The 14,260-nt window shown below is 44.6% G+C and overlaps 1 protein-coding gene across 3 annotated transcripts in view; it reads left to right on the top strand.

The window, feature by feature from the left end:
• Positions 1–14,260, top strand: part of LOC144948497 (astrotactin-2-like) — a 469,552-nt gene that overhangs the window by 234,293 nt on the left and 220,999 nt on the right. For all 3 annotated transcript variants that reach the window (XM_078878014.1, XM_078878013.1, XM_078878015.1), the window contains 2 exons: positions 308–382; positions 2,881–3,018. In XM_078878014.1, the coding sequence (XP_078734140.1) occupies positions 308–382; positions 2,881–3,018 (213 nt within the window). The remainder of the gene's footprint in view (positions 1–307; positions 383–2,880; positions 3,019–14,260) is intronic.

Here is a 14,260-nt window from a genome sequence, read left to right as displayed (position 1 = left end):
GGCGGCGGCATGTGTGCGTTCCGATGACATTATCTCCCCTGCCATAAGCCGAGCTGCACCGCAAGAGAAGTGTTGCGCTGGGCGTCGACAATTCATTTTGACGTCCTTCGTAATCCTTGCGAGAGAGAGAGAGAGCATCATTTTTAATACAAGTCATTAAATGCGTCGCCATATTTCATGCAAGAACAAACTCGGCTGCCTATTTTTAACTTGCCCGTTTAAATGAGTTCCCAGGGACGCGTGCGGGGTGACTGAGAGCGATTCAATTGTTTCCCCTCCTACCTGTGCCGTTCCTCTCTCTGCCCAGGCCCTGGCCGTACACCACGTTCGAGAGCGGTTACGACCTTCTGAACGGAAAACAGCCGACAGACAAAATCTTCAGGTATGTAACCCGTGCCTGCAAGGTGATGGCTTGAAATACATTATTATTATTATTATATAACGGTGAAAGGAAACGGTCACGGTCGAGGTCAAACAGTCAAAATTATTTGCTGCTGGAATGGACATCGACGTGGAGTGCTCAGCTCCTGTTGGCACCCCTGGACCCGGAGTGGAAATTCCACATCCTTACTGCAGGGGTGAGTCTATCGTAGGACGACACACACTGTTGACCTCTCCGCAAAGTAGTACTCCTTTTATCACCCCTCTTGAGGGGTGACGTGCTGAGCCACCGGCCAGTTGGGTTTTTTCGCTCGCGCCGCTGTTGGCGGAAGAGCCTCCACTAGAAACAGCGACAGCCCCTCTACGCAGTATTTGTTTGGCCTACTCTTCCACGTTGGCCAGGCGACTTCGATGAGGTGGGAGTGCATCCACGCTTTACCCCAACACACGTGACCTGCCGATAGACTAACTGTGCTGAACACGATCATTGTTTTTTTACCCTTCTATCTGGCAACAAAACTGACACCTTTTTTACAAGGAGTCATGTTTGCATAGACCACAATACCTGCAGCCATAATGCAAACAAAAAACATAACTCTGATAATATATGCACTGTCCTTGAAGTTGATTGGTCCACACCCGAGACAGATTTCCTTAGAGCCTAGTCTCACATGGGTTGGACCAGATGACGCCAAAAGGCGCACAACTTCAAGGACAGTGCATATATTATCAGAGTTATGTTTTTTGTTTGCATTATGTCTGCAGGTATTGTGGTCTATGCAAACATAACTCCTTGTAAAAAAGGTGTCAGTTTTGTTGCCAGATAGAAGGGTAAAAAACCAATTATCATATGTTTTACTGGCAAATGAGGTTCCAATGGTGTGCTGAACACATTCATACTGCTGGCTGGACAGAGGTGGATGGTTTGTGATTTAAGTAACTTGTTAATTGTTTCAACTGATGTGCCAGTAGTTTAACCCAGTGTGCTCTGCGTTGCAAGGCTTGTGTGCTAACCATTACGCTGGCAGTATCCCCCTGTTTTTAATAACACTATCAACTGAAACTGCTCACATATAATGTATATACTTTTCTTTCGATGAAAGAGGCAGTTAAATCATTTGTTTGGCCCCTATTCAAAAGAAAAAAAATATATTGCCACTAATTTTCTTGTGTTGGCATTCATTTTATCTTCAAAAAATTTCTACAACTTTAGGCCGAGTATTTTTTTTTTCAGCCTTTGGAATTTAATACAGTCCACCAATAATGAGATGATTAAAATTCATGATCTGTAAATTGTTATCGCAATGTCTATTATAAGTTCAGACCATTTTTTTAACACCACTTTGGGGGGAAAGGATTCTCTTTCACGCTAAAATTGCAAATTAACAACTCGGAGTTTCATGTCTCCATCCCTGCCTGAATCACTCAGCAACCTCCACAACTGCCTATGCAGCTGGCCGCTGGTGCGCCTTGAAGTGTGTGTAAAGCTGTAACACTAAAAATTGTTTTTTTACCAGGTAAGGCCCCACTGAGTAATATAGCTCTCTTTCAGAAGCGACCTTGCTATCACAAATGATAGCTCAACGAAGTGGCTTATCATATAGCAGCCAAATTTCTCTACAGCAGTGGTTCTGCCCCGGGACTACCGGTGAGCGGTCCGCGATGGTCCGCCAGGTGGTCCGCGAGGCTGTGATGCAAAACGCAGCTTGATGCGGACAATAATGACAACGATTATACCTCTTGTTTCAGGCATTAATTCATATTTTAACATGATGTTTAATTAAAAAAATTAAGTTGGGTAAACTACCCTGCCCTGGCCATAAAAGAAAATGTATAGTCGTGTTAAAATAATATTTTGATGTTCCAGTAATATGAATCATGTTGTATTAGGGGTATTTAGAGAGAAGTGATTGCGTTTCGTCACCAGGGGTGGTAGGGCAGGTTGGTCAGCGAAAATGTTTTCATCGGCTGAGTGGTCCGAGGGCGAAAAGAAGAGAAAGAAAAACCGCTCTGATGCCGATTCTAAATTATCTGGGGGAAACCGGAGGACCCAGAGAAAAATCCACGCGACCACGGGGAGAACATGCAAACTCTTAGTTCTTTCGGTAAAGTCACGTAGGTAAAAAATGAAATTAAAATTAATAAAAAAAAACAATAAAATCGCGACGTTTCGAAGGCAACACAAGCTTCCATCTTCAGGTGAAACTGTCACAGCAAAAAATCTGTATCAGCAACACTTCCCACTTGATACAGATTTTTTTGCTGTGACAGTTTCACCTGAAGACGTAAGCTTGTGTTGCCTCCGAAACGTCGTGATTTTATTGTTTTTATTTACCGAAAGAACTAAGAGTATGAATCCTTGCAGTCACGAAAGCTTCAAATCTAGAAAGAACATGCAAACTCCAAATATACCGGCGTCAGGGTCGTGGTTCGAACCCACGACCTCCCGCACACCAGGCGACGGAGGTGACATCTCACTGCCGCGGCATGTGCGGACAGGTTCACATACGGCATGGGCCAAGGGTTGTGGCTGCCCTTCAGCAAGACGTTCGTCGTTCCTCCCGTCGAGCTGGACATCAGCCCACTGGCCAGCTGCCGCACGGACCTCTCCATCACGGAGGAGACAGCCGAAGTCCGGTAGGTCCCCCCCTCCTCCTCCCTCTCCCCCCTTCCCGTGCAGCCAACCCATGAAATGTTTGCGGGTGAAATATTTTGGCACGCGAGGGGAAAAGCGAAGACAACGATGCATTGGACGTGTTGTTTCGTGACGCTGCATTGGCAGTGGTGCACGAGCACTGATAATAAAATACTCAACACAGCCATCAGCAACACTTCCCAAAATGTAACATCACCTGACAACGACTATTACTACTATGAGAGAGAAGTTTATTTGCGCGTCTGTCATTCCGCATAATCGTTATGCGTCTACGCTCCGACCATCGCCAGGTGATCTGCGTTATGCCCTTGAGCCCTGTTATCAAACCAGGTGTGGGTTAATCCCGGTGTGTGTTGAGGAGCGGTGGCGCAGTGGTTAGCACGCTGGGCTACAGACCCGGCGACTCGAGTTCGATTTCCGCTCACGGCACAACACCAGCGACGATTATCTGAAGAGGTCCTGGGCCTTCCCTACTTCGCCTCAAATGAGTACCTCTTGCGGTGTGTAAACATCACCACGAGGAAGACAAAGGTGACCGGGCGTGGTGCTGGCCGCCCACTTCCTCGTCGTAGGTCATGCCGGCCTTCATAGGTGCTCGCAAACAGCACCTGCCCAAACTGTCTGTTCAGGCTATACGATCTTTGGCTTTGTGTTAAGAATGTATTTCTCTAATCCCACCAACTTCGAGGTTAAGTGGGATTGGTGGATCATGCAGAGATGACGCCTACGTGAGACCCACACACGCAGCGCAGGCATTATATTTCCATTAGAAGTTTGTACTGCTGCCCTTGCTCGTGTGTTTTGTCCCCAAGTACTCAAATTTCCAGTTTATCTTATTTATATATGTTTTAAAAGAAAGACATATATATATAGCCCTTAAAATAATCTCCAGAAAAAAGGGTCCTCCTGAAAATGTCGTTCGAGGCATCCTTCTGCAACAAATGTGGACTTGCTCGCAGTTAAATGACAATTGCCGTGTGAAGTGAAATGATCATCGCCCTCCGTTGTCGTAGACAGTCTGGGGTGGGGGGGGGGATTTTGAGCCCTAGAAAGTAGCAATAACAACAGTGCGCATCCACGCAGGCAAAATAGTTTCCCCATAGCCACACGGCCACGAACTCCGAGTGCATGTGCTACCGGCCGGTGCAACGTTTCGTGTTTCAAACAGCCCGCAAAAGCCCGCGGCGTCATATACGCTTTACCATCGCGGCCTGGCATGGAAGGTAACAGTTGGTGGCCCTGCAATTTGCCTCCTCACGCCACTTGCTGGCGGAAGGGCCTCCACTCGAGGGAGCTCTGGAGAGCCCTTGGAGTACTGCACTTCTATGCTCCCCATGTCGATGTTTCCCACCTTACAGCGACCCAAGCGGATCGGCAGAGCGAAGTGTAGTGAAGTAACCCCCCCCTCCCCCAGGGTGCAAACTTTGAGGGGGGTGGCCGATATCCAGCAGCGGATTAATTAAAGGGGCAGTGCATTGGCATCTTGTGGGAAAAGCCAAGGTGGGCTTCACGGAATCCTTGCGGTGGATGCCTCACATGCCACCCATGGCCATGCACAGCAGACAACCATCTGACACACAGCGCAGACCTCCCACCATTTCCGTCGTGAATGTAAAGTGTGCCAACTGTGGCCTGGGGACATTTAGTAAACCACTGCAATCTGCGCTCCTCGCAAAACTACACGAATACATTCTCCTGAAGCCCTCTTGTGGCTAGCAGACCTCGACATTGGCATTTAGCTCCTGAACATATTGCCACACGTAAGAATAAATGATAAGCTTTTTTTTTTTTTTAAAGTGAAGTTGTTAGCAATGTGTTTTTTTTAAGGCAATGTTATACTGCTTGTGCCCGTGCACTATCGCCAAATTATTATTTTTTGCGTGGGACTGCTTCATCTCGAGTGGTGCATCGTCACACGACTGACACAAGCATGGGACGCTGAACATCTCGGGAAGACTCAGAGATGTCCCGGCAGCAAGGGGGACTATCCTGGAAGAAAAACAGGACACAAAGTGGCAACTCTGTCTGGAAAAACGTAGAAATAGCCCAAGAGAGATAACGGATTTGAGCACATGCAAGTTCCTCATTAGCAAAACGAATGTAGCCTCCGAGTAAGTTTGCACATTAATTTCAACGCGCATTGTTTACTGAAATTCTTAATTAAGTGGAGAACTGCTCCGAGCTGCAGAGATTTTTTTGTTGCACTCTTCATGGGAAAAGAAAGCAAGGCAGAAACAGCGCGCGTGAAATTAATTTTGGCAATTAATGTATTTCTTTATTGGCGAATTGATTTGATGTGAATCTTACCGTGGCTGCTGATTTTAAGCTGAGTTAACCTCAGGGGAGGTTGGGGGGGGGAAGCTTCCCCCCACCCCCACTCCCCCTTAACTGTCTGGGTTGAGGAAAATTGTGGTCTGAGTGCATTGTGCATTTGTTGATGGGTCATTGAAGTGGAAACAAAGGTGAGAGTGAAGGAGGCTTACCGACGCAAATAACTTCGCAAGCAGCGGAGTCAAAAGTCAAAGTGATTTGCTGCTCAAACGAGCATTGAGGCATTGGCGCCAATCTCCCATCCACAGCCCTGCAGAGGCGCAACAGCAGAAATTGAACACTCCTATTGCGGCAGCGAGTCTACCCAACGGGACTACCACCGTTGACTTCCCCACAAAGTGTTGCTCATTTTATTGATCCCAGAGGGACAAATGGGTTGAGTTAACCTCCCACCATGCTGCGTCCCAACCAGGATTTGAAATCGTAACATACCCGATGGCGAGCCCGCTCGCTCCATCGCTGAGCCACCTGTCCTGGTTTGGGCAGAGGAGCGCGCAGTTTGAATTCTCCCTCAATCAAGAGATATTGCAACCCAATGGATTCTCGACTGCTTAAATATAAAGAGTATAAAAGGAACAGAAAAAGGCTGCATCACGACCCAAATTGATCGCATACAATATACATGGTCCCAAACCAATAAGATCCAGCTTGTGTATGAGCTGCTTTGAGCTTATTGGAGCTGTCCCTTACCGAAGTTTTTTTAATATAAATAAAATGAAAGTCATCAAGTATCGCATGATGTTGTAAATCGAAGCCGTGCGGTGTTCCGCGTGTTTTCTGGATGCTTATTTGTTGATTTCTCTCTCGCACCAGCTTACATCGCAGTGTCGAATTTTATTTTAGAAATGGCTCCATGGCTCAGCGGTCGAGTGAGCGGCTCCTAATGGAAAGGTTGTGAGTTAAAATTCTGTTGGGGGGGGGGGGTTTAGCCCATCATCCTTCCGTGGGTTGATAAAATATCTACCATGTTGCAGGGAAGTCAAGATTGAATTTCGATTTAAAGCTTTCGTGACTGCAGGGATTCATCTTCTTGGTTCTTTCGGTCAAGTCACGTAGAATTGAAATAATAAAATAATAAAAATAAAACATAATGAAATAATTATCACGACGTTTCGGCCACAACGCAAGTAGCCGTCCTCAGGTGGAGTACAGGTCTGTCGAGATTGGTTTTTCAAATGCATTGATTTTCCCCCACTGTAGAAATATGGAATTTCTACCACTGCCTCAGGGCTGTATACAGGAGATGTGCACCGATGCCTCAATGCTCATTTGAGAAAAGCAACACTGTCACTTTTTATATTTGTGCATTGGGCAGAGTAAGTGATTTAGTCATCTTGCTACACACAACCTTTGTAGATGGTGAAGGACTTTGTTCATTTATAATTTATAATACATGCACATACATTTCCTCAATTTGCATCTCACTTCCGCATTAATCAGAATCAACAGAAATCATAATTGTGCAGCTCGTTGATGTGTGTAATACATTGTGCGTTTTATTTTTTATTTTATTTTTATACATGCTCTTCTGACTTTTTCTTTTCAATTAGACGGCAATGTCCTGGCCCCCCTTTTCACGGACAGACTTTGTCTCATCACTGGTACACATCGCCTTAACAAAGCCACGGTCTCATCACGAATACATGTTTACCTTCGTGTCTTTATTTTCTTATTATCGAATAACTCTGTTTTTCCTGAGGTTTCTGTTACATAGTTTTTTTTCTGGCATGTTTTCCACCAATTTAATGATCAGTTGTGTTTCTTATACGTGTGTGGGAGGAAAGCGGAGCGCACAGAGAAAACCCACGGCCTCGCGTCAGGGTGGTAACACTCTCTACCCCCATACAGATGGAAACTAATGGCGATTAATCCACTTTTGCTGGACTGCCTTCTCCTGGCAAACCAGAGTATGGCACCTCGGCACGCACGGGAAGGGTATCTCACCACATGTGTACGCTGATCTACCAACCCTTGCCTCCACAGTGCTGGATTACGGACGCGCGGATGCACAACCGCTCAGCTATGTATTAAGTGCATTGAATGTAATGATTACGAGAAAGACCTTCCCTTGTCCTCTGCAGACTGACTGCATGGCCTGTCACTACAAAGCACTGGGGCTTAGTGCTATGAACCTACATGCGGATTTTGAGCTTTTGTCGCCCTATAATTCCCCCCTGTGTTTGTGTGTGTAGTAATGGCCATGAAATCAATACCTTCTGGTGAAAGAATTGATACCCAAATAAATAAGAATGATTTACAACTTTAGTCTCGCTTTACACATGGGTCAGCATTTTGCTCGCATGATTCTGGCAAAAAAAAAGAGTTTTTTCAGCTCATTTAGCAATTTTTTCTTGTGCACCACACAGCATTCCTTTACAAATGAGACAACAATTCAGAATAACGAATGCACGGTGGCTTCATCTACCCCTTGCCAAGTGAACTCACGAAGCATGCACTGATTTGTCAATTAAAATCAATCGCGATGCTCAAAATCGTTTGCAGCTTTAATGCAGACTGTCCTTGGTCAATCTGCTACAGGGCGAAGGCCTGTCTACGCTCTGTCAGTCAGCAATGTTGTTTGATCATACTTCACCGTGCTGTGTCAATGATAATGGTTGAATTCGGCACCCAGGATAGGTTCAGACATTACTCAGAGTTGATGTTAGCCATGGCTCCGACTTGAACTTAAGTTTCTGGATTAAAAGTGCAATGTGTTGACCACTGCCCTGCTCACGCTCACCATACGTTTGCAGTGTCAACGATTCAGAGACAGTTTCTCGGAGGCACTTTCTTTATTAACAACTTTCACGGTCTCGTCCGCACACTCTCCGCAGTAGCTCAGCCTCGCCCGTACACAACACTAGCCATCTAACACTGACGGCGCTGACCGAGATAGCCAACTACTCTCCTTCGTAGCGCAGTGTCTAGCAGAGACGTTGAGGGATGACGGCGACGAGACGACAGCGACGACGAGATGAGTCCACACCCAGAACCGGCAGCCTCGGGCCCCCCGCTCTCGGCTCCTTTTATGCTCCCAGCGCGGCCTGGCTCCGCCCTGACCGCGCCTCCCTTCTCGAACCCGCCAGCAGGTTCCAGGGGCCTCCAGATGAGGTCCTCCATGACCCTTGCCCTAGTTCCTCCGCACTGCCAACACCACGTGATCACGCTCACGGCGTCTGTACTGCCTGTCCACCACAGTTGCCGCCGCTGTCCACCAGCCGGCGCTATTACACTACACGTGCATATCATTACTTTGAGTAAGAATCTGTTCTTTCATATTTTCATCAAATATTGTGCGAATGTCACCTTTAGGCGAATGGAACAAATGAATCAGGCGGTTTTACAGAGGCTATGAAAAAAACTATCGAAAAATCCTCGTGGTGACAATTTTAACATTAAAAAACTCGCCGTTTGCGACGTAACTACGTTGTAACTGAGGGTTGAGTGGATGGCGCGGTGGTTACTGCACCGTGACAATGACCAGGAGACCTGTCTTTGATTCGTTTCCTGACCCCCAGCTGAGATCAGTGGCGAGCAATATCTGAACCGGTTCTCACCCCCCTCCTTCGCCCTCCCTCCCGTACTCTGCCCCCCTCGTTCAGCAGACTTAACTGAGCCAGCTGAGTCAAGTATGATCAAACAACCCACGCCACTAACATGGCGTGCTAGGAGGGGTTGGGGGGGGGGACTTCCTATTTGCAAATGGCAGTGGATTTTCAAGGGGCTGCAAATGATATATACATTTTTATTTGAAGCTTTCGTGACTGCAGGTATCCATACTCTTTGGTTCTTTCGGTAAAGTCACGTAGGTGTAAAATAAAATTAATCACAACGTTTCGGGTGCAACACAAGCTTCCATCATCAGGTGGGAAGTTTATGTTGCACCCGAAACGTCGTGATTTATTTTATTTTACACCTACGTGACTTTACCGAAAGAACCAAAGAGTATATGTTTTTCTATAATAGAATTGCATCCCTTAGACTTTATTTATTTTTTCATTAAATTAGTTTCTCAATTGTGAGTCATTTTCAAGCAAGCGAGACCGTGTGAGAAACATCAATTGTTTGCATCAGACACCTCGCTATATATTTAATTCATTTCTGTTATTCTTTTGCAGCACCTTTTCCCTCATGAGCCTTAAAGTACCTCGCATTACAGGGCTGTTAAACATGTTTTTAAATGCGTGAGCCTACACATAAATAAATATATACGGCGACGATGATGATGATGATGATGATGCATTTTTATAGCGGCGCACACGGTACTTGTAATGGAAAGCTAATCTTTCGTAAAATGGCCGAGGTGTTTGCAACTGAACACGGTTCACCGGGTAAACTGAAAATGTTGTCAATTGTGTCCGAAGCGTGCATTGTGTACACGTGTGAGGAGGCACTTTGGAGGTGAAATTGAGGGGGCATGGTACGGCTTCTGGGCAAACTTCTGTGGACGAATACTTGAGTGTGGTCAAGGCACCGATGTAGCTCTGTAAACTTGAATCTAAAATGCATTACAAATGCGAAACTTCAGCGTTCTGTCCCAATGAATTTGCATTTGGATTGGAGACGTTTTATGTATTTTTTGTATTACATTTCTGTTACACTGTCCCACGGTTTTAACCTTTTCCTCATGTCAATTTGCCTCGCATTATCATTCCGTCCGAGAGGCATTCCCACGAAATCTCACAAATCCTTTAGTCATGAATATGTAACTACAAATCTCTCCAAAATGCGTCAAACCACATACAGATTGGCATCTCGGTATGCTGAGCGCTTACAAATATTTCCATTGGCTTATTTCAAAATGCATTCATCGTGTGTGGCTTGGTGACTTCGGGGCTGAAAGACGGTGCTGGCACCACCTGAGGACCTGGATTCAAATCGTTTATCTCCAGCCACCCGTGATGGACGTGTCAGGCAATTATCGAAGATGGACTTTGTAAAAAAAAATCTAATTAAATAAGGAAATAAGCGAGAGCAGGAGGGGGAGTGCTTTTGAGTTGTATTATGAGAAGCTCAAAGCTAGTGTTCCTCGTGAAAAATAGTTTAAATCAATGTAAAACTGTATGTGTGCATCTTCTTGGTTCTTTCGGTAAAGTCACGTAGAATGGAAATAATAAAATAATAAAAATTAAACAATACAATTATTTTCACGACGTTTCGGCCACAATGCAAGCAGCCGTCCTCAGGTGAAGAACAGGTCTGTCGAGGAGACAGAGTCTGAATGACACACTCCAGGCTTGGAGCGTCTATTTAGTGTGTGTCATTCAGACTCTGGAGTGTGTCATTCAGACTCTGTCTCCTCGACAGACCTGTTCTTCACCTGAGGACGGCTGCTTGCGTTGTGGCCGAAACGTCGTGAGAATTATTTTATAATGTTTTATTTTTATTATTTTATTATTTCCATTCTACGTGACTTTACCGAAAGAACCAAGAAGATGAATCACTGCAGTCACGAAAGCTTTAAATCGAAATGTATCTGTGTATATATATATAACCTGCTGTGATGTGGGAAAATGACAGCCCAAATAGAGCAAAAGATGAAAAGTACGCAATGAAGCACAGGATGATGCGTGCTTGGTGTTACTCTTGCGAGACAGCAAGAAGAAACCTGCTGATCACAGAACAATTACAAATTAGAGACATCGTATCCCCCGTTCATAGACGTAAATTGACGTTTGCATTGCACATCATGAGCATTTGCAAGTCACAAAGCAAGAGGAATATTCAGTGAACACCATTCACCATATCCTTGCGTCATAGATGGCGAATGACTTGCCACTTAGGCGAGTACATTGCACACACACAGTAAAAACAAACATAGGGTAATATATGCAAACAGTTTCCAGTATTCCCTCATTATTCACGAACTTGCTATCCACGATTTTTGCTATCCACGATTTTTGCTATCTGCTATTTGCATCTGGAACTCTACACATCTGTATAGAGAGAGAGAGAGATAGGAGTGATGAGCGATACAATGATGAAAGAGAATGTGATGAGAGATAAAGTAATGTGAGAATGCGATGAGATCAAATTCTGAGAGATAAAGTGATGAGATAAAGCGACATATTTACTTATCATATTTCATATTTATTTTTATTTACCATTTTTGGGGGGTTATAATAATTTCCACGCACGTAGAAACTTATTTATTTATATAAGGTAATTCAATTCCGAAGGCTAATATCATCCGCGAAATCTTCTATTCATGAGCATCTCCGGAACGTATCTCTCGCGAACGACTAGGGAACACCGCAGACGAATATGAAGGCCAATGACTCGTAGAGTTGTAAATGTTGTGGCTTTACTCACCGACACACCGGTGTGCTGCACTAGCCACGAATTGGCATGTTTTTTTTTACGCGACAAACCGTACTTATTGGCTGTGTCGGGTGGCGGCGAGTTTAACGACACATTTATATTTACACGATCTAAGCCAAAACAAACCTTTTTCTATGGATAACATTGGTCGCGAAAGCCTACGTTTCGATTTCAAGCTTTCGTGACTGCAGGGATTCATCTTCTTGGTTCTTTCGGTAAAGTCACGTAGAAGGGAAGTAATAAAATAATAAAAATAAAACATAATAAAATAATTCTCACTATTATGTTTTATTTTTATTATTTTATTACTTCCCTTCTACGTGACTTTACCGAAAGAACCAAGAAGAAAGCCTACGTGTTAAACTGACTCGCAGAAGCCGGGCATGCGTGAAGTACATTCCATGCCCAAATTGCCACACGCGCAGTGAAAGTCGGCAGACAGCGCGTGATCTCACACGATGGCGTGGCAATGCACACCTGCACGAAGGTGATATGCAATAGGGGCAACGGCAGAGAAGGCCTTTTGTACCTGGTTGTCGCTTGAGTCATTCCAAAGCATTTTTTTTACTGTCAAATGACTGCGTATCAATTTATTCACAGCCCCCCCTCGGTTAAAGACTGCAAGGCAGGCCCGAGAGAATGGTTATATTAGAAGTCTGATTAAATACCTCTGCAGAATACATTTGGGTTCATGGCCAGGCAGTCAGTTATCTTCATGAGAAATGTACGGCCCATTTTACTACTACTACCCTTGTTCAGCGCTAGAAGACTGATTAAGAAATCTGTGCTTCTTGACTGGATATAATTTTTGGTTATCTCGCCCATGCATGTTTAAAATTTTAATTTGAAATTTAATTTGATCGTCATTGTTTTCTTTTTTGATAAACTGCGGTTTCCCAAACAGCCAATTATTCATGGACAAAAAAATTACGACTACAGAATAATCAGAATTTGTTTTAACCGTCTCCAGGTACAGCTTATTTCCTTAAGTATGAAGTGAATAAATGTTCCACGCTAATATTTTTACTGTTGGACGAGTATCATTAATTCATAGAATTAAAATGTATCAAGGCAGTAAAAATGTTTTATATGCCAAAGCAAATTAAAAAATGCGATTCAATCTTTTGCGATATAATTCTATAATTATCTTGTTTATTCGACTTGTGTGGTACTTTTTTTTGTTGATAATTGATTGTCATGAATAACTAAAATCAATCCAGGGGCAATTTAATGTCTTCCCATCTCATTTATTACAGTGGCTACTCAGGGCTGAAGATAAGAATTGTTTATTTAATAACATTATTTTTATTCTGTTATTTTGACAGCGCGATGGGGAAAAAACGGCCTCGGTGTTGTGACTCTTCCTGTCTTCCTTTAAGATAATTTAATGCTTAAAATCCACTCATTTTGACTCTTTCATAGGCAATTTAAAGCCAGTGGAAGATTATTAAAAAACATATATTCTTTTTTCCAGTATATTTGAAATATGCTTGCAAGGGGTAATGACACAACATGTGCAATTCAAGTCACTTTCAAGTTCCGTGTATTGTTACAATGGGCACGTTTATTCAAATCCATCCCTCCTCTGTCCACCCGGCAGTACCTATCGGAGTACAACACTGTTAGCAGTCAACCGGCAGGTCACCTACGCTGGGGTAAAGCATGCGCAAGCCCCCCGCCTCTTCCAAGACGTATGTCCAGCATGGGAGACCAGGCCAGCAATGCTCGAGGGTTGCGGCCTGCAGTGCCCCTTCCATCAAAGTCCTTCCGTCAGCAGTGTCATGAGCGGTTGCAAGGGCCTGCACCTTCACCATGACCTTCATGAATTGCATTTGGGGAGTTGACGGGCCATCGTCGCTGCAGAGAGGTGTTACTGGTAGGAACGAAGTGAACCAGCCTACAATAGATTATATCGTCCGTCCGTCCGATGTCCGATTAGGTCAGGGGTCGGCAACCTACGGCTCCGGAGCCGCATGCGGCTCTTTACGGGTTGCTTCTTGACGATATGTACGTGAGTAGTATGTACTCAGATGCATTGCGGCTCTTGAAATACTGAATTTTGTACCGAATTGGAAAGAAATGGCTCTTCTTGTTATTTTGGTTGCCGACCCCTGGATTAGGTGTAGCAACATCGCCCCCTACTGCAAACACTTGGCAGGACCCTACAAAAACCTTTAGACTCAGTGAGGCTTTCCTGGCTAAACAAGTGTAACATTCCCTTATAATTCCCTGAGATAGTTTTTAATTTAAACATTTAAATTCAAAATTAACTCACAGCGGCCTAAAGCCTACAGCTAGGCCTAAAGCCTAGAACTAGGCCTCAAACTCTCCCTTCGTATCGTACCCCCGCCATTTCATTTTATTATAGCCATTCATTTGTTCGTTCCTACCAGCCCACCCCGCAGGGACCTGTTTTCGGGTTGCTTTATGATATCGAAGTTGGTCTGACTCCCATACTCCCCCGGACAAGAACCGCCCTGGCAGACGACAATTGCATACCATCAGAGAGCTCCGTCCAAACTTTGAGTGACTTTCATCTCGCTCACTCTTTTTCTCTCTCTCTCTCTCATT

The sequence above is a fragment of the Lampetra fluviatilis genome, chromosome 49 (assembly GCF_964198595.1).
Source record: "Lampetra fluviatilis chromosome 49, kcLamFluv1.1, whole genome shotgun sequence".
NCBI lineage: Eukaryota > Metazoa > Chordata > Hyperoartia > Petromyzontiformes > Petromyzontidae > Lampetra > Lampetra fluviatilis.
Note: the sequence above shows the minus strand (reverse complement) of the source record. Positions and strands in the feature narration are given on the sequence as shown.